This window comes from Squalius cephalus (assembly GCF_949319135.1).
Source record: "Squalius cephalus genome assembly, chromosome: 16".
In the NCBI taxonomy this organism is placed as follows: Eukaryota; Metazoa; Chordata; class Actinopteri; order Cypriniformes; family Leuciscidae; genus Squalius; species Squalius cephalus.
This window is the reverse complement of record NC_137137.1, coordinates 24,881,490-24,904,381: the sequence shown is the minus strand read 5'-3', so window position 1 is coordinate 24,904,381 and position 22,892 is coordinate 24,881,490. Positions and strand designations below refer to the sequence as shown.

The 22,892-nt window shown below is 36.8% G+C and overlaps 1 protein-coding gene across 4 annotated transcripts in view; it reads left to right on the top strand.

The window, feature by feature from the left end:
- Positions 1 to 22,892, top strand: part of pcsk5b (proprotein convertase subtilisin/kexin type 5b) — a 74,749-nt gene that overhangs the window by 20,118 nt on the left and 31,739 nt on the right. For 2 of the 4 annotated variants that reach the window (XM_079897138.1, XM_079897137.1), the window contains exons 9-20: positions 995 to 1,095; positions 3,112 to 3,215; positions 3,441 to 3,558; positions 3,657 to 3,845; positions 4,709 to 4,845; positions 10,415 to 10,540; positions 10,633 to 10,735; positions 12,427 to 12,620; positions 12,727 to 12,811; positions 14,324 to 14,427; positions 18,124 to 18,262; positions 18,345 to 18,460. In XM_079897138.1, coding sequence (XP_079753264.1) covers positions 995 to 1,095; positions 3,112 to 3,215; positions 3,441 to 3,558; positions 3,657 to 3,845; positions 4,709 to 4,845; positions 10,415 to 10,540; positions 10,633 to 10,735; positions 12,427 to 12,620; positions 12,727 to 12,811; positions 14,324 to 14,427; positions 18,124 to 18,262; positions 18,345 to 18,460 — 1,516 coding nt within the window. Of the gene's footprint in view, positions 1 to 994; positions 1,096 to 3,111; positions 3,216 to 3,440; positions 3,559 to 3,656; positions 3,846 to 4,708; positions 4,846 to 10,414; positions 10,541 to 10,632; positions 10,736 to 12,426; positions 12,621 to 12,726; positions 12,812 to 14,323; positions 14,428 to 18,123; positions 18,263 to 18,344; positions 18,461 to 20,184; positions 22,812 to 22,892 lie in introns of those variants that run through there. The other 2 variants (XM_079897140.1, XM_079897139.1) reach the window with 2 other exon arrangements.

Here is a 22,892-nt window from a genome sequence, read left to right as displayed (position 1 = left end):
TTTTTACTTTCTGAGGCCCAGTGTTACAGACATTAGCACTTCTCTTTGATGTCTTCTGCAGGTTTCAGGTCGTTTTAATTCACAGAATCTCAGTTTTCTCAACTTTGTCCATTTACTATAATATGCTTATGTGTAATCAGTCACTTTTCACATTTTCACAGAGGGCTTTCACTTTAAACACACCCGAGTCTAATTCATATCGTAAATCTTCCTAAGTCTTCTGATCTTAAACAAAATAAATACTAGATAAAAACTCCCCAGTTACTGACTAATTAGACAGTAAGGGTGACTTGTAAAACATCTAGCCACACTTTTTTTTTTTTGTACCTGTAACTGTTAAGAGCAGAATCAAATCTGAAATCGATCACACAGATGTCCCACAGCTGAAATTAGTCTCGTTTAGTTGATCCAAATAGCCTCAAACACAACTCTTGAATACATTTAAAAGATTTTATTACATGAATCTCACAAAATTCAAATTGATGCCGACAGAGGATCTGAGTGGATCCAGTCCATTCTGCTGAATCACAAATGTCTAAAAGTGATGGTAATTTACTGCTGAGTGTAGCACAATGGCACATTTATAGCACATTTCATTGTCAGTAAGTGCTGCAATATGTTGAAGTGCATTTAACTAATAAAAATTAAACTTTGGCAGGATTTCTTTTTTGAGGTTTTTGAGTGCATTGTGTGTCATTGAAGGAGCGGATTTGTTGGAAATGCAAGTGATATAAAAATTTACTGGCTCACTAAAGGTAACTAAACCCAAATAACAATGCAAAAAACAATGCAACAAAACTAGAACACACTTGTTGTAATCAGCAAAGCTGTCTATTGCATACTTGAAGTGTTTACCGTGTTGCTTATTGTGACAGGAGCGGTCAAGTATTGTTACTTCACATCATAAAGTGTACATGTTAACTTTTATTCACAGCTTTAACACGTGGTAACACAATACACAAGAATAATTATGTTTTTTTGTCTCCCCTGTTAGATCACGACAGATCTGAGGCAGCGCTGCACAGACAGTCACACTGGAACATCAGCATCAGCTCCGATGGCAGCAGGGATCATTGCTCTTGCTCTGGAAGCAAAGTAAGCCGCTAACTCCTCACCAAAACCTGTTGTATGCTCTCATTTCTCTAAAAGCTGTTGTTTGAAAGGGTCTGATATTCTCTCCAGGCCACGTCAGTAGAATTAGGATCTTAACCACTGTATGCTAGGTTAAAGAGATGGGTCTTTAATCTAATTGCTTCTATTGCTCTCCTTGTTTGTAAGTCCATTTGGATAAAAGCGTCTGCTAAATGATTAAATGTAAATGTAGTCACAAAGGGGTCATACTATACACTCCAGTTACCCTTATCCAGTTATCCAGTTTCACCCTTTCACTGACCTTCTGAATTTAACACTGTTTTATGTTTTTGTATCTACAGATATTTGTATGTCATTTTATGTAAATTATCTATGTTATCACCAACCACTTTACATGTAATATAAGAGGAAGCTGTTGAACAGCTTATATATCAACATGGGTGGTCATATGAATGTGAGCTCAATAAGTGATGCATAGAAATTTAGGCAACCGATAAGGTTAATGCCAAGAAAGTTTGCCAGAAAAGCATACAATAATTTTTGGTTTGGGGTGTAATGGTTTTGGATGGCCGATATCATTTACCGAAACAGGGATGGTTAATTAGCGCTTCTGACATGTTTTGAATATGTTAGTTTGTGCATTTAAGTCGTACTGAGAAGTTCATATTTACAAGTTGGGAAATTGTAATTATGATGTCAATTTAAAAAATTTTTTTTTACAATTATATATACTTACATGTACATGTATGTTACACCTTACATGTACAGTCATAACAGCAAATTCTACATAATTGCAAGCAAACCTACTCCTAACCCTAACCCTATAGTAAGTACATGTTAATTAATATTAATATTACTCCGTACTTTATTGTGTAATTACACTGCAACAAGGCCACCTAAAGTAAAGTTCAATCAAATAATTCCATGCATTTCAACAAATTTATCGTCAACTACAGACTTTGCATCCTTTGCGTCCACCATGTTTTCTGATTGACTTGCCCCAAACTCAGAAATCCAGAGTTTCCCACTCATAATTCTGAGATTTGTGGTGGCTCTCAACTATTCAACTCTTTCAAATTACTTAAACGCAACAAGTGTCTATTCTGTGCACAAAAGGTAAACATGTCAGCCATTATAATAAAAAGTTCAATTACCCAGTTTTTTAAAGTTATTTCCTCAAACTTTATTTTTGGTTTTATTTCAGTTTTCGGCTAAATTTTCAGTTTTGCAGATTAATTACGGTTAATCGTTAGTGTTCATGGCTTTGACGTCAGTACTATGACACATGGCTATATCACCAGTTTTTGCTGCTTAATTTCCGTAAAGGTTCTGGTGGACTGGTGAGAGAGCTTTGTATTTTCAATGATAAAGTATGTTTCCGTAGAACATCAATCCCTAATTTCAAAAGAGCAAGGAGCTTCCTGGCCACTTTAAAATGGTGTGATTCTGAATGCCGTGTAGCGTAAGTTTCAACTGTGTCTAATTTCACACAGGAAATTGAGGAAAACCTCGACATATGGCTGCCATGTGACTGTATATTCCTAGCACAATGGAGTTTGAATGTTTTAATAATTTGGGGGGATATTCAGGGACACATGGCATTCATCTCTCTTTGGTTTGATGTTTGATCTCACTGTGTATGGTAAATTATGGGAGCGAATGCTTCAACCAGACAGCCAAACGCTGAACTTTCTAACTGCAGCTGAAAATTGTGGCCAGTGCAAGTCTTTGGATTATAATAGAATGTTTTGAACTTTGTAGTTGTAAGGGTGCTTTCACACTATCACTTTTGGTGTTCTCCCTGGTTCACTTGACATCTAGTGAGTTTGAGTTTGGTTCTTTTGGATAATGTGAACTCTGTTTTCCGATTCAGGTGCGCACCGGTGAGCAATCGAACTCTGGTTCCGACCAAACAATGAAACCAAGTGTGAAAGCACCTTAAAAAAAAATCTAGTTTGGAGATATTCTTTAGTAATGCTTTTAATCACTTTTAATCTGATTTTTGACTCTCTGTTGCAGTCCTTACCTTTCGTGGCGAGATGTGCAACACATTATAGTGAAGACGTCTCGTGCTGGCCATCTCAGCGCTCCTGATTGGAAAACCAATGCAGCTGGTTATAATGGTAACAGGCTTTTCATTTCTTTAAGCGGGCCTGTCTTGTTTAAACCACTAAATAGGTACGATCAGTCTTGTAGGTTTTCCAGACTGTGCTGAACAATACATTTTCCCCTTTAAAACAGCAATCTGCATCATGATTGGTGGTAATTTTGGTTTTCATAACAACTCTAAATCTGTGTACATATTGTTATGTTTTTGTTGAACAGTTAAGTTGTACATATTCTTACAGTCAGTCACCTGTATGGCTTTGGGCTAATGGATGCGGAGGCCATGGTGAAAGAAGCAGAACGCTGGAAACAGGTTCCCCCACAGCACATCTGTGTGGAAAATGCTGACAAACAAATCAGGTATATTCAACAGCTCTTTAACATGAGGCATTAGGCCACATTGATAATGTTATACAAGTAATAATAAATGCTCAAACAAAACAATTTCCTTCTTGTAGAACCATCCGTCCAGAGCATGTCGTTCGTTCTGTGTACAAGGCAACAGGCTGCACGGATAATGCAAACCATCATGTTATTTATCTGGAGCATGTGGTTGTACGTATAACAATTACTCATCCGCGGCGAGGAGACCTGTCAATCAACCTAACCTCACCATCAGGGACAAAGTCACAGCTGCTTGCCAACAGGTACAGTACAGACTGCTCAGATATTGAGTACATAGGTACATTGATCAAGAATGACAGTGGAAGTGATCTAAGTTTCCACAAGGGGTGTTGAACGTCGATATTTATGTGATTAAAGTCGAGTCGACTAGTCGCTGATGACGTCATTAATAAACATATATAATCCTGAACCTCGAGCTGCGACTCGAACGCGGGTTGACTTGTGCACAGTTATGGAATATGCTCCTACATAACAGCTTATTTTTATTTTTATTCTTATTTGTCTTTGGGTCATTATAATTCTCTCAGATTTCTGCTTGGTCTAAATGCGATATAGATAAAGTAGCAAAGTAAAGATTACATTTGTATGAATTTATATGAGAGAGCGGTTGCGTATGAATTAATTCTACCTGGCAGCGTCTCTACTAATAGTGAAGCAGTGGGTTTTAGTTACTTAGAAATATATGCTAGAACTTTTCAGTTTCTAAGCTTTTTTTATTGATAAATCACAGAAGTGTTGACAATACAGTTCTGCGCTACTGAATGTTTCTGTGTGCGCGATCTGCACGTGACATGCGAGCTACTGTCTGTATGCATGTGCGTAACAATGCAGCAGCTCATTAGTTTAGAGTGCTGATTAACTTGCGTGTACAATAAGCTGTTTAATACGTGCATTTACCTGATACATTTTGAGCATTCAGATGGTATAATCAAATATATCGTGTAAAGAGTTCTCAGAGTATGTATTAATTTGTCATTTTAACTGTTGGAAACAGAGCGTAAGAGTGCTACAGGCCATGATCAGCGACTAGTCGACGTTAAGCTTGAAGTGTCATGGCAGAGTGCATTTTGTGCTGCGATGTAGCATCTATTTGTTGTTATTGCAGGCTGTTTGATCACTCAATGGAGGGCTTTAAGAACTGGGAATTCATGACAACTCACTGCTGGGGTGAGAAAGCTGCTGGAGACTGGGTACTAGAGATCTATGACTCTCCATCCCAACTCAGGAGCCAGAAGGCACCAGGTATTTTCTCGATACAAAACACACTACCCGTTACTTGAACCATTCTTTCACCCTTGAAAACACCATTTGGTCTTACACGGTGAGGATACAATAGATAAAAAATGTTTTATCACGATTAATCGCACCTTTTTGTGCGATTAATCGCGTACTTATTGTGAAATTAGACATGCTTGATTTATCTTGTTTAACATGTTTTTTTTGTTTGTTTTTTTTTTGTTATCATTTGCTATATCCAGCAAAGTAAACTATCCAATTGAAGGGTGATTCTCACAAAACTGTAGTTTCTGTAGTGTTGCATGATATTGAAGAAAAATGCGATATGCGTTAACATGTTAAATAATGCGATATGCAATACGATAATGCTTTGTGTAAAATAGAGCTTGAGTGATTGAATGGAATTCAGGCGTAGTTCACACTTGGCACAATGCAGTCAGTCAACTACCGTTCTACCATTCAGGCGTAGATCGCCAGCTGACGCTCAGCTGATTTGTTACTCCGCCTACTCTAATCAACTTTAGTATTTAAGCTCATTCAACGAATGCTCCGCAGTCTGTCACACAGACATTTACACCCACCTCCACCCCTTCACCTCCTAGCATCTTCATAATAGAGCAGTGGATTCTGTATAGAAACTCTATGTACGTAATCATTGTATCTCCTTCTGTAAACATATGCTAAGAAACATTTGGTTATTAAAAGGCTTGGGGATTTGTGTCTCAAGGATGTATTCTCAACTTAAGCTGTCTAGTATGGCAGCTCAAGCACCTTAGAGCCTAAGCCTGTCGCCAAATCCAAAGATTGTCAATAAATTTCATTCTCAAAGTGGTCCTGTCTGAAATAAATGTAAATTTTAATTAAATTATATTTAAAAACTAAAAATGATATAACCAACATGAATGTTTCACATTCTTTTTGTGAGAAGAAAGCATCCCTACAACGTTCAGTAGTGTTTTACAAGTGTCATTTTAACGTTAGGTTTATTTAACAGCAGAAATTGAATAATCAAATGTGAGCAATTTTCTCTTTGTCTATTGTTGTTTGATTGACATTACGCATACAGAAGGAAGCAGGTTTATTAGGCTGCTGTCATTTAAGAACTGCACGGATCCAATATATTGTTACATGCGCGCTTTCTGTTTACTCCACTCACTCACCAAGATTGCCATTTTGACATAAATTTGTGTGTATTTGGCAATATAAGCTGCGGAAGAGAAATTAAATCAGGATTCGAGAATTCGAGAATCCGAGAGGCAGCTTCCTCTGTGCGTGAGTACTTTGCTTATTGCGCCTAATAACATTAAGCATGTCACATGTATGTAACAGTCATGTCCAGACTATTCTATGCTGTCTGCGTCGACATAAAACTTCGTAAAAGCCACTTCGTAAACTTTTGAAGTATTAAAATCATTCAGTTATCGTAAGCCATTGCGATATTTTGAACATTTTGTTATATTGTGCAGCCCTAATTTTCCGCAAACTTAAATGTAGGTGTCTTTTCAAAAAAGGACACTTGAAGACTCCAAAAGGACACCTAATAGCCAAATGATATAAGGAGTCTATATAATTAATACATTTATGCACATTTATCCATTCAGAATTACTAAACACAGCAACATACACATGACAGATAAAAACATTATCTTGCATGTGTGTGGAAAACAACGTGACTGTACTGAAATGTGTCGGTGCATAAATACAGTGCAATCAGTGTGTCGAAAGCGCACATATGGTTTGTTTGCACATCAACATAACAGACTCACGTGTGCTTACTTGTGCTAGTCATTGCAATCGTCTATACCTTCATTATAATCCGCATCCATCAAAACTTTACTTGCGAGACGCTGCTTTGCTTTATTCAGCCGAGAAACGTAGTTTGCATATTATCTGGACATGCAGCGATGGGAAGTTTAGCGGTGATTGACCACTTAACGCGTTAATATTTACAGCCCTAATATATATATATGATTGTTGTTGACTTATGTGCCCTCCAGAAGCTTGCGTTCTGCAAGTGAACGGCGCCTTGTGGTGCCATCTCAAAGAGGCACAAAATCTCTTTCACGGACCTTTACCTTGACTGTTCCAAGCTGATGGAATGACCTGCCTAACTCAACCCGAGCTGCTGAGTCTTTAGCTATTTTCAAGAAACGGCTAAAGATGCACTTTGATCCATTTTTACTAACCATTAACCATTAATACTAACCTTACTATTCTATTCTATTTTATTTATTTATTAAAAAAAAAAAACGTTTGGGATAATAGCATATGCTAAATGATATACTGTGTGTGTGCATATATATTAAACACTATATTACCAAAAGTATTGGGACACCCCTCCAAATCATTGAATTCAGGTGTTCCAATCACTTCCATGGCCACAGTTGTGTAAAATCAAGCACGAGGGCATGCAGACTGCTTCTACAAACATTTGTGAAATAATGGGTCGCTTTCAGGAGCTCAGTGAATTCAAGCGATAGGTTACCACCTGTGCAATAAGTCCATTCGTGAAATTTACTCACTACAAAATATTCTACAGTCAACCGTTAGTGGTATTATAACAAAGTGGAAGCAATTGGGAACAACAGCAACTCAGCCACGTAAAATCACAGAGCGGGGTCAGCGCATGCTGAGGTGCACAGTGTGCTGAAGTCACCAATCTTCTGCAGAGTCAATTGCTACAGACCTCCAAACTTCTTGTGGCCTTCAGATTATCTCAAGAACTGTGCATAGAGCATACCATTTGGGTACCAAAATACGAGAGACCGGGGGGGGGGGGGGGGTCATTTTTGTATGATTTTGTCATCGCCAAATCATAAAAAAATTCAGTTAAGACAGTTGTATTCATCTTAACAAATCAATATACAGAAAAACAGATTTCTAAAATAAGGTATAGGCCACAAAGGCGATGTTGTGTAATATTCAGTTACTGTAAGAAACTGTTCCAGCGGGAACAAGTTTACTGGTAGGCTACTGGATATTACACATCTGAATATTAGCCTACTCCATTAACTGGAACAGATTTTCACTGGAACTGAATATTACATCCAAATATTGTTATGTAATCAATCAGCATATTGTTGTGTAACTTCACCTATTGGAACAGTATTTCACAATTTTTAACAGGAACTGAATAATACAAACAACTATTGCGAAAGGACGATTTACAAAACAACGATTGCGAAAGCGTGCACGGATTATGAATTTGTTCACCGTTACCGTTGTACATAGTTTTTTTTTTTCTGTATAGTTCTATTTTGTTAATAAATTTTGCATTCTATTTTGGCTTTCTCGTGTGTCCCTATTTTTGTTGTGTCCCTTTTGAGCCACGGGGCGAAACGGGTACGGATTGAAAAACCAAAGCAACTGTACGGTTTACAAATCTGAGCACAGCTGACACTTTTTCTCTGGTATAGCCTACTTTTGGCGTAGGATATTTATTTCCGTCAAGGTCAGGCTGCGATGTCAAATGTATTCCCAGGAGTGAGTGATGCGCTTTCCGCTTTTAAAGTTTTATAAAATAAGTAGCCTATATGGCTTGAATGGTTTAAAAGCATTAGCAAGAATAAAAGCGCATCATATAATGTAACGCCATGCAGCCAAAGGATGACAGAAAAAAACGGATGCTGTGTTAATTGCGTTAAATATTTACTAAGCACGGAGTCTTTTCCCATTTCTACCAGTAATGCTTATTCAACTTCCCGCGTCTACTACCTGCGCAGATATCGACGGCACAACTGGGTTGTAGGTTGCCAGGTTGAGCTCACAAATGGGTTGAAATTTGTATGATGTGTTGATTGCGTGAGTAGGATGGGTTTCATACAAGTTCTGGACAACTGGACAACCTTGGAATAATATATTGATGTAATTATTCATATAACAACGTTTGGGCCATACAAATAACGGGAGTTTCACGGGAGAAATAACAAAACGGGAGGGGGGCGGGAGATGGGTGTGAAATACGGGAGACTCCCGGGGAAAACGGGAGTGTTGACAGGTATGGCGTAGAGAGCTTCATAGAATGGGTTTCCATGGCCGAGCAGCTGCATCCAAGCTTTACATCACGCCGTAAAGCAGATGTAAAGCGCGCCGCCACTGGACTCTAGAGCAGTGGGGACATGTTCTCTGGTGTGACGGATCACGCTTCTCTGTCTGGCAATCCGATGGATGAGTCTGGGTTTGGTGGTTGCCAGGAGAACGGTAGTTGACTGACTGCATTGTGCCAAGTGTAAAGTTTGTTGGAGGGGGGATTATGGTGTGGGGTTGTTTTTCGGGGGTTGGGCTTGGCCCCTTAGTTCCAGTGAAAGGAACTCTTAATGCTTCAGCATACCAAGACATTTTGGACAATTTTGGGGATGGCCCCTTCCTGTTCCAACATGACTGTGCACTAGTGCACAAAGCAAGGTCCATAAAGACATGGATGAGCGAGTTTGGTGTGGAGGAACTTGACTGGTCTGCACAGAGTCCTGACCTCAACCCGATAAAACACCTTTGGGATAAAGTAGAGCGGAGACTGTGAGCCAGGCCTTCTCGTCCAACAGCAGTGCCTGACCTCACAAATGCGCTTCTAGAAGAATGGTCAAAAATTCCCATAAAAACACTCCTAAACCTTGTGGAAAACCTTCCCAGAAGAGTTGAAGCTGTTATAGCTGCAAAGGGTGGGCCAACTCCATATTAAACCCTACGGATTAAGAATGGGATGTCATTAAAGTTAATGTGCATGTAAAGGCAGACGTCCCAAAACTTTTGCCAATATAGTGTGTGTGTGTGTGTGTGTATGTGTATATATATATGTAAATGTAATGTAATGTAAATGTAAATTTCAGTAGTGAGACCTGAGACATAAAAGTTAATTAAGTTCAAGGATTAGTTCACTTTAAAATGAAAATTACTATATAATTTATTCACCCTCAAGCCATCCTAGGTGTATATAACTTTCTTCTTTCAGACGAATACAATTGGAGTTATATCAAAAAATGTCCTGGCTCTTCCAAGCTTGATAATGGCAGTGGATTGCAACCAACAGATTGAAGCTCAAAAAAGTGCATCCATCCATCATAAACAAACTCCAAATGTCTCCGGTGGGTTAATAAAGGCCTTCTGAAGCAAAGCGATGGACATTTATTAATATAACTCCAATTGTATTCGTCTGAAAGAAGAATGTCATATACACCTAGGATGGCTTGAGGGTGAGTCAATTATATGGTAATTTTCATTTTAAAGTGAACTAATCCTTTAATTCATGTTTGTAATGCATTTACCTATAGATCTAATGTTTAACGAAAGTTATATTACAGTTATTCTTTCCATAGCCAAATTTTATTACAACAGATTTAGTGCATTTTTGTTATAAATTGCCTATAGCTTACAACTCTCCACTGTTTCTTTAAAAAAAATTTTTTTTTAAACTATGAATGTATATTATATATATTATCACAGGGCGCTCTCTCTCTCTCTCTCTTTCTCTCTCACACACACAGAGACAAAGACACAGATGGTAGATATTAATTTAATAATAATATTAATGATAGATGATAGCTTAACTTCATTGCACACGGACTGTAATTTGTTCCAGGCAAGCTGAAAGAGTGGTCTCTGGTACTTTATGGTACCTCCGTGCATCCGTACTCATTCCGCAGTGACAAGCCTCGCTCAGTGGCGGAGACACAGTCTGATGACGAGTACAGTGAGGAGTATGTGGGTAAGTGCTTTTTTCTAATTATATTGTGCATCACTGAGTATCTGTGGAAGTTCTCAGAGCTCAACTGATCAGTTTGTGTTTTCTTACATAAGGCTCCTGCCACCCTGAGTGTGGTGACAATGGCTGTGAAGGGCCAGGCCCTCAGCAGTGCATCACCTGCCTCCACTACTTCCTCAAGTTCAAGAACAACACCAGGTATATTGCTTTTCACTACATTATTACACCTTAAAAACTATACTTGGTTGGTGTGTTGACATTGTTTGTTTTTGTCATTTAAACTCATTTTTACAACCAGTGTTGCTTGGGTCAGTGACATGACGTCCATAGTTTTTTTCCGGATACATTATATATAGAAACAAATTATTAAAATGCTTCTTGTGTGGTATAACCAACATGCAAACAAATGTGATCTTTTTATGACATGGCAAGATTAGTTTTGGTTGAACCTGATATTTATGAATTAATAATTCATGGTATTTGAAAAAAAAAATACTTTTTAACTTAAATGTTATTTTGAAAACAGTAGTATATTTACTTAATACATCTTGATCATGAAAATAAATGTTAAGACCTATTTAGAGTGAAAATATAAGTTGTTTTTAAACCACTACTATTCAAAAGTTGAGGGTCAGTACGATAAATAAATTAATACTTTTTTTCAGAAAGGGTGTATTAAATTGATCAAAAGTTACAACTTTTTAAATGTTCCAGGATATATATTCAAATAAATGCTGTTCTTTTGAAATTTCTATTAATACAAGAATCCAGATTTTTTTATTTTTTTATTATAGTTTCCACAAAAATATTAAGCAGCACAACTGTTATTAGCATTGATAATACTGTTTCTTGAGCACCAAATCAGCATATTAGAATGATTTCTGAATCAAGTAATGCTGAAGACTGAATAATAGATGCTGAATATTCTGGAATAAATTACATTTGAAACTATATTAAAATAGAAAACAGTTGTCGGCAGCGACAGCCTCATGGTCATGGCCGACATATATCGCCGTTGCGCTTCGGGGGACCCGAGTTCGAATCCCGGCTCGTGGACCTTTCCCGATCCCGTCCCCCGTCTCTCTCCCGCCTCGCTTCCTGTCCACTCTATACTATCCTATCACAATAAAGGCAAAAATATATATATAAAAAAAAAAAAAATATTAAACAGTTGAAATTATAATAATATTTTACAATATTACTGTTTTTGCTCTGTATTTCATCAAATAAATGCAGCGTTGGTGAGCCTATGAGAATCTTACCGACCTCAAACTTTTGAATGCTAGTGTATGAAATGTACATGAATACACATTTCTATACACATTACAGATATTAAGCACATTTCTAAGAACTTGGTACATATATTTTGAACTAGATTTTCCCTTTTCTCTTGTACACTCTTGTGTGTTATTGACCCATTTGGCAAAATTATTTTTCTGTTACCAATGCTGCTTTTTTAAAATTATTATTTAAACTGAAGTAAGTTTGGTGTGAAATAAGACCACAATGTGAAGCTTATATAACTAAAGAATTGGGAGTTTTTAACATGTTTTCTGAAAGGTTGTTTTACTGAAAATATTCCTTTTATTAGTGAAAAGATTAATTAACTCCTATAACACCATGCTGACAACAGCTGTGCGTCTGCTTCTATCTACGTGTGTGCACGTGTCTTGATTACATTTATAGATATTGTTATCTCCGGCATCCCGAGTTACACAAGCCGTGCTCACATCTGGAGCTGATGGCTTTCTCAGACCCTGACTTTTGCCTTTGTTTCCTGGTGAAAGTCTTTCCTCACGACTGCCAGATGTTGATTTTTCTGGTCTCATGTGGCTCTTCCTGTCTGTGTCTGTCTTTCCCTTTCCACCTCCGCCTCGTGTGTCTCTCAGGACGTGTGTTCCCGAGTGTCCGTCTGGGTTTTTCCGGGACGATAAGAAGCGCTGTAAGAAGTGCTCTCCGCTGTGCGAGTCTTGCGTCGGCAGTCGCAGCGATCAGTGTTCCACCTGTCGCCCGGGTCTGTACCTGGTGGAGGGAGCCAACAACTGCATCAGCTCCTGTCTCGACGGCTTCTACCTGGACCTTGGCAAGTCCATTCACACGCCATCTCACTCCAGAAAACATACTGTACATGCTGATTGGCTGAAGATGAATTGTTGAATTTGAGACCTTATGTGACTGTTCTCCCGCAGACTCCACCATGTGCCGGAAATGCAGCGACAACTGCAAGAAATGCACCTCGGCGAACATCTGCACAGAATGCCAAATTGGTCTCAGGTAATTCCCCACATTCAGCCTGTTGCAAATACAATATTCCACCTCGTAGGGATACATTTTTTTTTTACTAAGATTTGGACTGAAATATAGTCGGAATCTTGGACTCCCATATTTTCCTAGTTCTACGTTGAGAGCTGTCAAGGTAAAGCCGCGCTGGCTAGACACTAAATTATCACTGGAAACATCCTGTTACCGATGTCAAGCTCTTGAGTTCAGATGTATGTTGAAATACTGTCTCTAGTGAGCGATTTTTACTTGGGCTTTTCCTACTCCACTCTAGCGTTAGATAAAGAGAGAGAGAGAGAGAGAGAGAGAGAGAGAGATGTGGAAAATGGAGAGAGAAAAGAAAAAGGGGTCATGGCAGAAAATCTGGCGTAATACGCAGCAGCTGTTCTGTGAATTGTTTTGAAGTGTTCTGTGAATATACGTAAAGGTTTTTCACCCACTCATTTGGACTTTAATCCGTTGTTGTTGATCTATTCAGACTTGTTTAGGCTATAGTACGTATGAAACAGGATTGTAGAGCTGGAGCCCAGATGAGATACATTTTTCTGGCCTCGGTTTCTCAGTTTAAGGTTGCAATTACAGTCTTTGTAATTATTCATATGGCTAGTCATTCATTTTTTTTGTAGTCTACTATAATCTCACGCACGCACACACACACACACACACTTACTTTAAAAAAAATATTAAGAGTAAATGTAAAGAATAAAACCTTTGTTCTTCAATGCTGCATGCTGACCATTTTGAGAGATATTTCCTCACATATTACAGGTGCTGTTTTAGCAACATAATTTATATTTAAAATGTTAAAACTTAGGTGTGTTCATTAAGTGTGATTAATTAAAAAACATTATAAATGATTAAAAATGTTACTCACATGGAAATTCCATTAGTGATTTTTATTTTATTTTTATAATTTATTAAAAGTATTATAAATAATTCAAAAAATGTAATTACATAATTCCAGACATTTTAGTAGCTTCATGTTATTTAGGGTTTATTTACATAAATGTATGTGCATGACTTCTCTAGTTATTTGTGATTTAACAGTTTTTTTTTATTTATTTTTATTTTTACTCACAAATAGCAATTTCTATCCAATAACATATTTTAGAGGTTTTTTTCCTGGTCTAGAAATATTACATAATATTATTTTTCATGAATATTATATTTAGTTTATATATCATTATTTATACATTTGTATTATTGTTTATATTTTTATTATATTATATTATATTATATTATATTATATTATATTATATTATATTATATTATATTATATTATATTATATTATATTATATTATATTATATTATATTATATTATATTATATTATTGATTTTACTTGTAAATGTATTATCCTTCTCCTCTGATATGCTCTGGCGCCCCCTATGGAGATTTACTCCCTCAATAATTTTTATACAGTGACGTAAAGTGTAAGAAATAATTTGTGGCTCAGCCTCAGCGTTGAACCCCTTTTGAGTAATTCTCTCTTTCTTTCTGTCTACAGCCTACAGGGGAATAAGTGCCAACTGAGCTGTGAACCTGGCACCTATTATAATGGGCACCGACGGGCATGTGAAAAGTGCCACACGACTTGTGCCACCTGTGCAGGTAAACATTGCACATTTATGTAAAGGACTTTATTTTCCATTTAGATTTACAATAGAATTTGATTACAGCCTTTCACTTAAATGTAATTTATAAAATATTACTTTACAGTAGTCTTTGTTTTCCATAAACTGTGGGAGAGAACACTGATTGGCTATAATATGTTTTGTAATGCATATATGCCCCTTTAGGCGCTATTCATCGTGATGCACAGTATGATGTAATTTTGAAGTTCTAGACTTAACAAGACTGTGCCTTCTGAGACCATTATGTCTGTGCTGTTAACTCCAGTGTTCAGAAACGGCAGCTAATTACTAAGGCTTTGCAGAACAACCAGTGCTTAGCTTCTGAATATAGTTCATCCAGCACAATTACTGTTGTTAGCTCTTATTCTGCACCAGATTTTAAAAACAGTGCATATATATATATATATATATATATATATATATATATATATATATATGTGTATATGTGTATATGTGTATGTGTATATGTATATGTGTGTGTACAGTTATGATGCTCATCACGTTTCAAATTATCTTTAAGTATCTTTAAGAACATCGTCTTCATGGACCTTTTAGAGTCGAGACTATGAAGCCTATTTCTGCCACATAAGAAAAAAATATCATGCTTTGACAAATCATAAAAATGACAGTAATAATTATACTACAAAAAGTGTTACGATTTCCTGATTGATCTAGGGGAGGAAAGCAACAGCAAAAATGGATGGTGGTGAAATGAATGTGCAACAGCATGAAGCCACCCCGTCTCCAGACCCAGAGTTGTTTCACAATAACCACATAATTATCTCATGAAAGAAAAGTAGTTTTTATTTACAAATTAGGCAAAAGAAAAAGAGGGGTATCAGATTCAGAAGGGGGTATTGCCAAAACAACAAACATAATCAGTCGAACTCCTTATTAACCAAACTACTTAAACTAAAAGAAAAGAAAACAAGAGTACAGCAAAATAAGCTAACTCCCTTACTAACATAAACAGGAGAAAAATTCAAATCCAAAATAAATGGCACCCTCCTCCCTACTAACCCCACAAATAAAGAAATAAATGATTAACTAGCAAATTTCAAATAAACTAAGAGAAAAACAGATTAATTAACCATGAAATAAACAATCATTAAAGTTAACTCACTTCTGCATTTTAAGTCTCAATCATAGTGTGATCGAAAAGAGACTAATGAGAAAAAACTACTTCAATAAGTTGAACACAACATGAGGTAGAGATACACTATCAACTACTGGCTTCAACAGAACATCAGGTCTGGGGTTGAAGATGAGTCCTCAAAGCTGCTGCACACAGTCAAGCCACCACCAATCAAAATTATGAGATCAATTGAAATTGACAGTCATAAATGAGATAAAAGGTGAGATTAAAAGTTAAAATTGATATAAATTGGGATTCTGACATAATTTAGACTTAGGTTCTAATAATTTCATAATTGAGTTTTCATGTCAGTTTTGGCTTTTTAATTAGTATGTCAAAAAATTATGAAATTATGACAAAAACGTATAATTATGTCGTATATCACGGTTTTTCACGGCACCAAAATTTCATTACTCAGTATCAACACCAGTAACATTTAGCAATTCTCTGTACCAATTTCGGTACTATAGCAAAAACTGCAGAATTAAGTATTTTAAAAAATGTTGTCCAGTTTTGTCTCATCCATTGGTTTTCACTGTCAATCATCGCAGTTTCCGATTCAATCTCACATTTAAATACGGTTGTCAATCCAGAAACTTTGCAGTGTATTTAGCAGCATGAAAAACTAAACTTGTATTCAGAATGTGAATGAGTAATAAACAGAAAGCAAGAGAAAGAGCCTCCCTTTATAATCACTAAGGCTGTCGTTTTCTAAAGCGCAAGCTCACTGAATTCTGCACTCTCGTGAAAGCTTTATTTTATTATAACAGGAGTTATCTTAATTGTACAATGAAAATCGTATGTACATTGCGTTTACAATTTGTCGGTTATAATGAAAGGAATCCCAAGCCACACAAACAAAATTAAACCGTGTTTTTTCAGCGGATTTTGACTAACTTACTGATTAGCACCTCTGATAGTCTAAGTTGATTTGATTGTGATTGGCTAAAATGCTTAACGCTTGTAAAAACACACTGTAAAGAGAAACCTTTGACTCTCAGGCCCTGGAGGGGTGCATTTCCCAAAAGCATCGTTGGCCAACTATGTTCGCAAGTTCCATCGTTATCAGCATAGTTCAACAAGTCCGTGTTTCCCGAAGCCATCGTTCCAGCGAACATTCGCAAACAGCATCGCAAAGTTGTGTGGTTGGAACGACAGCAGTCTCGACCTGTGGTTAGAAGCATTCTAGTTTGCATGACGTGGACTTTGCTTCCTTATCTTGAGCAAAATAAGCAAGCTGACATGCAGTACAACCTGTGTCTTTAATTTAGAATACATAAAAATGTAATTTATGTCTTTTAGTTTGTCAAGAGATTTAAAGCACTGTTTTTGAAGAGTGCGCATGTGTGAACGTGCTCGACTATGTATGACTATGATTGAATCTAGAAATAAAGAAAAATGAGAAATAGTCCTCAAATGCCATGTCTGTAATTTATATCAAAACATCTAGCGTTAATTCGAACTCAAACAGTTTCATTAAAAGAAGGTAATTACTTATCCAACGTGGTTGAACGACCAATTTGCGACAATATGGTTTCGGGAAACAGTCGTGACTAGCTAGTTGATTTCTTCAACGATGCATCGCACTACGGTAGTTAAGCAGCGAGTTACGTCGTTGTTCGGGAAATGCAACCCTGATCACAAGTGGACGACACTAAATGTGGGTGTAAATGGGGTGTAAAACGTTTTGAGCTTGTCCACTTTTGACCACTTCCAGAGGTAGTCAAAAACCCATTCAACCAGATTGCTTTCGTAGTGTAAACGCTCATGTGGTCGAATGCGTAAACATTACAGGAAGCGCACTAGCCAGACAGGATTTAAACTTTGTCGGCTGAAGACCCAAGTTTGGTTTGAAGAAGAAAAACGTACCAAGCACAATGTTCTCTCACCATTCCTGATTTCCCACATGCAGCTATCAGAGCAGAAACGAAAGCTAACTCTGAATCAGCATGCATCAATGCTAAAGTTTCCTACATATCCTAAACATTAAATGTTAAATGTTAACAACATGTATTATTTACCTCAATGAGCTCATTGTTTCTGCCTTAAATTAATACATTGTTAAATGAATACATTTTTCGCTAACTGTGTGATTTGTATATGTACATTTCTGAAATGCATAACTTGGACACAGTCACCTCTAATAACAGATCACTCTAAAGTGTAATACATGCATTTTCTGTAAAGCTGCTTTGCTTTTTTAAATGTATTGTTAAAAGCACTATCAAAAAAAAAAAGTGAATTGAATTGAATTGGTGCTCTCCGTATATTTTTCCATTGTCTCCGGGCGCGTTCATATGTAAATTGCACGAGTTTATTTTGTCCACGCCTCTAAATCAGCGAATTAATTCTTTCTGAGATTAGCTTCCATCCTTAATGATATGTGAAGTCACAAGTTATTTGTGTTTTTGTAACTAATACACTATGGCCAATGGCCTTCTGAGCATTCTCAGAAGAAACCCTTTCAGGTTGTTTATTCCACATTATTTGCAGTCTGCTTTTTGTGGAACATGATGTTATTTCGTCCCATGTTCTCAGGAACTGGTATGGAAGCGTGTAATGAGTGCGCTCCGGGCTATTACTTCGAGGAGTGGCGTTGCGTCTCCAGCTGCAGCGTGGGATATTACTTGGCGGAACAAACGACAGACAACGGAGACGTCCAAAAGTCCTGTCAAAAGTCAGTAGTTCACTGAGAAAGTCTTTCGATTGAAAGCGGAAATGATGCGTTTGACACGTGGCGGGTGTGATTGTGCTTCCAGGTGTGATCCTACATGCTACGCCTGCACAGGCCCGGGGGAGAGGAACTGCAGCACTTGCGTCAACGGATATAACCTGGAAAATGGCGTGTGTGTCGTCAGCACCATCTGCAAAGATGGTGAGTACCGTAGATTCATCCGTGTTAGCTTTCGGCCAGCTTCTTCATTTTGTGTTTTCTTTCCTCTGAATCTTTTGTACAGCAAAATATTTGAGTTTTTGCATGGGGATTAATCATGGTTTGTTGATTTTTGTCTTTCTGATATTGCCTTTTTGGAAAAACTTGTCCAGGTCACATTTCACCCCAAAATAAAAATACAATTCTATTTCGCAAACAATGAATAGAACATTCAAAAGAACAGCATATATATCCATTTTTAATGTAAAAGTGTTTCCTTGCTGAGTGCATTAAGGATTAATTTCTTTCAAAAAATCTTACTGACCCCAAACTTTTGAAAAGTACTGTTATTTCCCATGATTCTCAATATTGATTCTCATTTTTGTAATGGGTTTTTAAATTTATATTCGCAGTACAACAAATATGATGCATAAATACTTTACAATAAAATAAAATTAATTCATATAAATTACTTAATTATAGATTTAAAATAGTTATAAGGCTAATTTAATGCAAAATATAATTTTTAACATCCTTTCTCCTGATTTTGAGGTGAAATATGTCTGGTTTCATGAGATGTGCCCAATATTTCAGGCCAATTTATTCTCAAATTTTTCTTGATGGGTAACAATTTACAATAAGGTTTCATTAGTTAACTACTTTAAAGTCTCTCTGTAGTCAATAGTTGTATCGCTTAAAACTCATCTTTGATCACCAAAGCGTGCCTTAAAATAGCTTGAATGTAACTCTACACCCTTGTCTCATTTATTATACGTGGTTCTATGAATATGCAAATTAGCCCCGCCTCCACTCACTCACACCAGCTCAGAGATCCACTCGTTGACGATCACATGTTGACATGATTGGTTACAGGGTAGTTTGTGACGTCAGAAACACCAGCGATTTCAAACTGCGTTGTTTAGACTGTCTTTGGTTCACTGCAGTTTTAAGGAGGAAATACTCAGCAATGGTGTTGACTTATGAATTTGCACACGGTTTGCCTTAAAGCATATTAAAAACACACCATTAAAAACTTGACTTTCACCACGGGGGACTTTAACATGAACTAAGAACGAACAATACTTCTACAGCATTTTTTAAATCTTAGTTAATATTTCAACATTTACTAATACATTATGGAAATCAGAATTTGTTTTTGTTAACATTAGTTAATGCACTATGAACTAACATGAACAAACAATGAACAGCTGGATTGTTATTAATTAACATGAACAAAGATAGTAATAAATACTGTAACAAATGTATTGCTCATTGTCAGTTCGTGTTAGTTAATATATTAACTGATGTTAACAAAAGAGACCTTATTGTAAAGTGTTACCTCTTGATGACCCAAGTGCATTTTGGGAACCTTGAGTTCAACATGGACTTCATTTTTACAGTGGAGCATAATGTGTGCTTTTTCTAGCAAAGGAAAATAAAGTTACTCTGTCAACCTGTGACACTGTAAAAATGATCACTTTCTAAATGTTTGTTCTCCTTTTCTTCCCGATGATCTTTCCTTCAAATCTTTTCATCCTGGATTCCAATCACACCCGGATATCCTCCGTCCGTCGAACAATCAACTGGATAAAAAACAAAACAAAAAAACCCCCAACAAAACAACATTTGCCTGTCATCTATCACCTTGCTACGATCTGCATCGCTTCCTCTCCGCTGCCCGATCGCGCGCTGTTTCTGCTCCTCTCCTCTTCCTGCTCTCTGGAAAGCAAATGAAGAATCGTGGGCTGAGGGAAGTTTCTGTGTGCTTGTGAAAAAGAACAATCTGTGCCAGAGGAAGGTTCTGCAGCAGCTGTGCTGTAGAACATGTTCTCTAAAGGGCTGAAGGAACTTTTCCGGCCCCACTTGCCGCTCACGTTCCGCTAATTTATATTCCAGTCGGGAACCTCGAATATGGGACTACATTGTGAGGTTTCTCGATGCCAGAACTACAACAAACCTACCTTTATCTGTGTGTGTGTGTGTGCACGCGTGTGTGTGCGTGCGTGTGTGTGTGTGTGTGCGCGTGCGTATCGACAGAAGCTGTCAGGGTGGTGCGACTGGGATCAGTAATAAACAGCAAATCATACATGTCGGTATTTTGTGACCAAAGCATGGATGCCAAAATTTTTGTACCTTTTTCTTCCCTTTGGGTCCAGAGAAGAATTTGGAGCGACATGCTGAGCGTTGAAGAGGCGGTTCTTTATTTTTCCGCTAGTTTCACACATTATGACAGCAGTGATCAAAGCCAGTTTGTGCATATTCTGAATAAAGCACACTCAGAGAACCTCTACAAGTTTCAGCAAGACCTCTGTGAGCAAAGGAACGACATAAACCATAGCGCAGGTTCATCCACTGATCTTCACGACCGCAGTAAAATCAATACAAGATACAATAAGAAGTACTTTCCTGAAGGGATGAGTATTGTACTAACACTAATGACCCGTTTAGCCAAGCATGAGCATCAAGATGAGACGAATGCCGTCATGTCAGGTGGTCTCACTGTTCAGAAATTCTTCACCTCAGGCTCAGATCTCTTACTTGTTTTTGTGTGTGTATGTGTGTGCGCGTGCGTGTTCGTGTGTTTCATTATCATTTCATAAGTGGAAAAATAGGTTTCGGGAAACCTAAGCGTAACCACAACCGGTTTTAGTGTAGCCATGAAGAAACATTGACTGGGCTGAAGTGCAGGTTTTAGACGTGTTAGCTGAAATGAGGTTTGAAACACTTTTAATTAACTATACCTTACCAGGCCATTCGTGATATGCCTTTAAAAAATGAAATAAATCCCTATACATGCATTTTTTTTGTATCTTGCCATTTCATCAAACAGCTCCACAATATTAATCCTAAATAATTCATGTGAAATGAATAGTGTGTCCGGGTAGATCAGGGTCAGCTATTTATATTTGATTGATTTATCATGCAAATGAAAAGTTAAACCGCTCCATTTTAATCAACTTTGAAATGGCCACTTAAAATAGTTCATTATTCTGTCTTTATGGGAGTAATAAGTCTTTTATTCACATAACTGGTGCTATTGACATAATGGAGTTGTTAGAGAGAGCTTTTTGAATTCACATTTGTGTCTTGGATTCATTGCGTCCAACAAATATTTGTGAATTCAAATTGATTTTTAGTTTAGATGTTTATTTACTGGCCATTTTTACTGTATGTCATTGCAGTATCCTGGGAAACGAAAAGAAAAATACTTGAGAGGAGTGCATTACATTTTAATAAAGGTCAGAAACGAGGTGAAATGTTTAGTTATACTAATAGTACTACACAACACAAATTAGACTTCTACATTCATTAAGGACATGTTCGACCAATCCACTTTTGCTCAATGTTAAGGGGATTTCTGTCTTTTATTTATGAATGCTGTGGTTTAAGATGACGTAGCCTTTTATTTATGAAAAAGATTTATAAATGGTCATAGTTCAAATGAGTTGTGTTTTGTGGATGGCGTTGCAGCCACTTAATGCTAATTGAGTATTCATGACGCAAAAAAAGTTGTAGTATGATGTACGTTTTCTGCGAACTCAATACATGCAACGTTACATACAGTAACTAATGTTATATAGAGAATCAGTCTATGTTCAAATGTGTTGCATTTACTCTGTTCTGGCAACGTTTTTTCTTAATGTATATATGTATTTTTATCTCTATTAACCTTAAAATATATTTTGCACCCACGTTCAATTGAAATAAGGGGGAAACGGATGATGAGTTTTCTAAAATTATTTTATAATTCTGTTTTTAGCCGGCTGCCATGAACAGTTAGTCTAGATGAAGATGTGTTTGTAGTCAGGGCCAAGAAAAAAAATGTTTTATCATGTAGAGAAGACTGGACGAAACAAATGGTTTACTGATCTTTTTATTAATGAACTTTAAAATAAAAACAAGACTCAGAGAGATTAAATGAGACTACTTTTGTTTGCTCATTTAAATGACATACTTGCTCAAATTACTGGTGCTCTTCGATAATTTTTGACCGTAAACGTTTTCGTTTTTTAGAATTTTTAACTTAATCGGAATGGTACGAAACTTTGTAAAAGGAAAAAACAAATCATGTACATGATTCGAAAAGGTTAAATGGCCCTGAAAAAAAAAAAAAAAAAAGTTCACTTGTAACCCTCACGGTCAAAAATGACCACATTGGAAACGAAATTCATCTAGTGGAAACTTTTGGTACTGCGTCCAACAAAATCTCACTGGTAATTTTTTAAAGATATATATACCGCAAATTTGGAACACAACTTGTTTAGATTTATGGTTTGGATTTTCTTGCAGTTTTAGAGTAATATTTTGAAACATGTTTTGAAAACTATATATTTCAAATAAAAATTGAAAATAGTATTTTTGTGCATTTTCCTCACAATAAACTTAAACTTCTACAACTTTGTTCACTTTTACTTTTCTCACTTAAGAAATAATC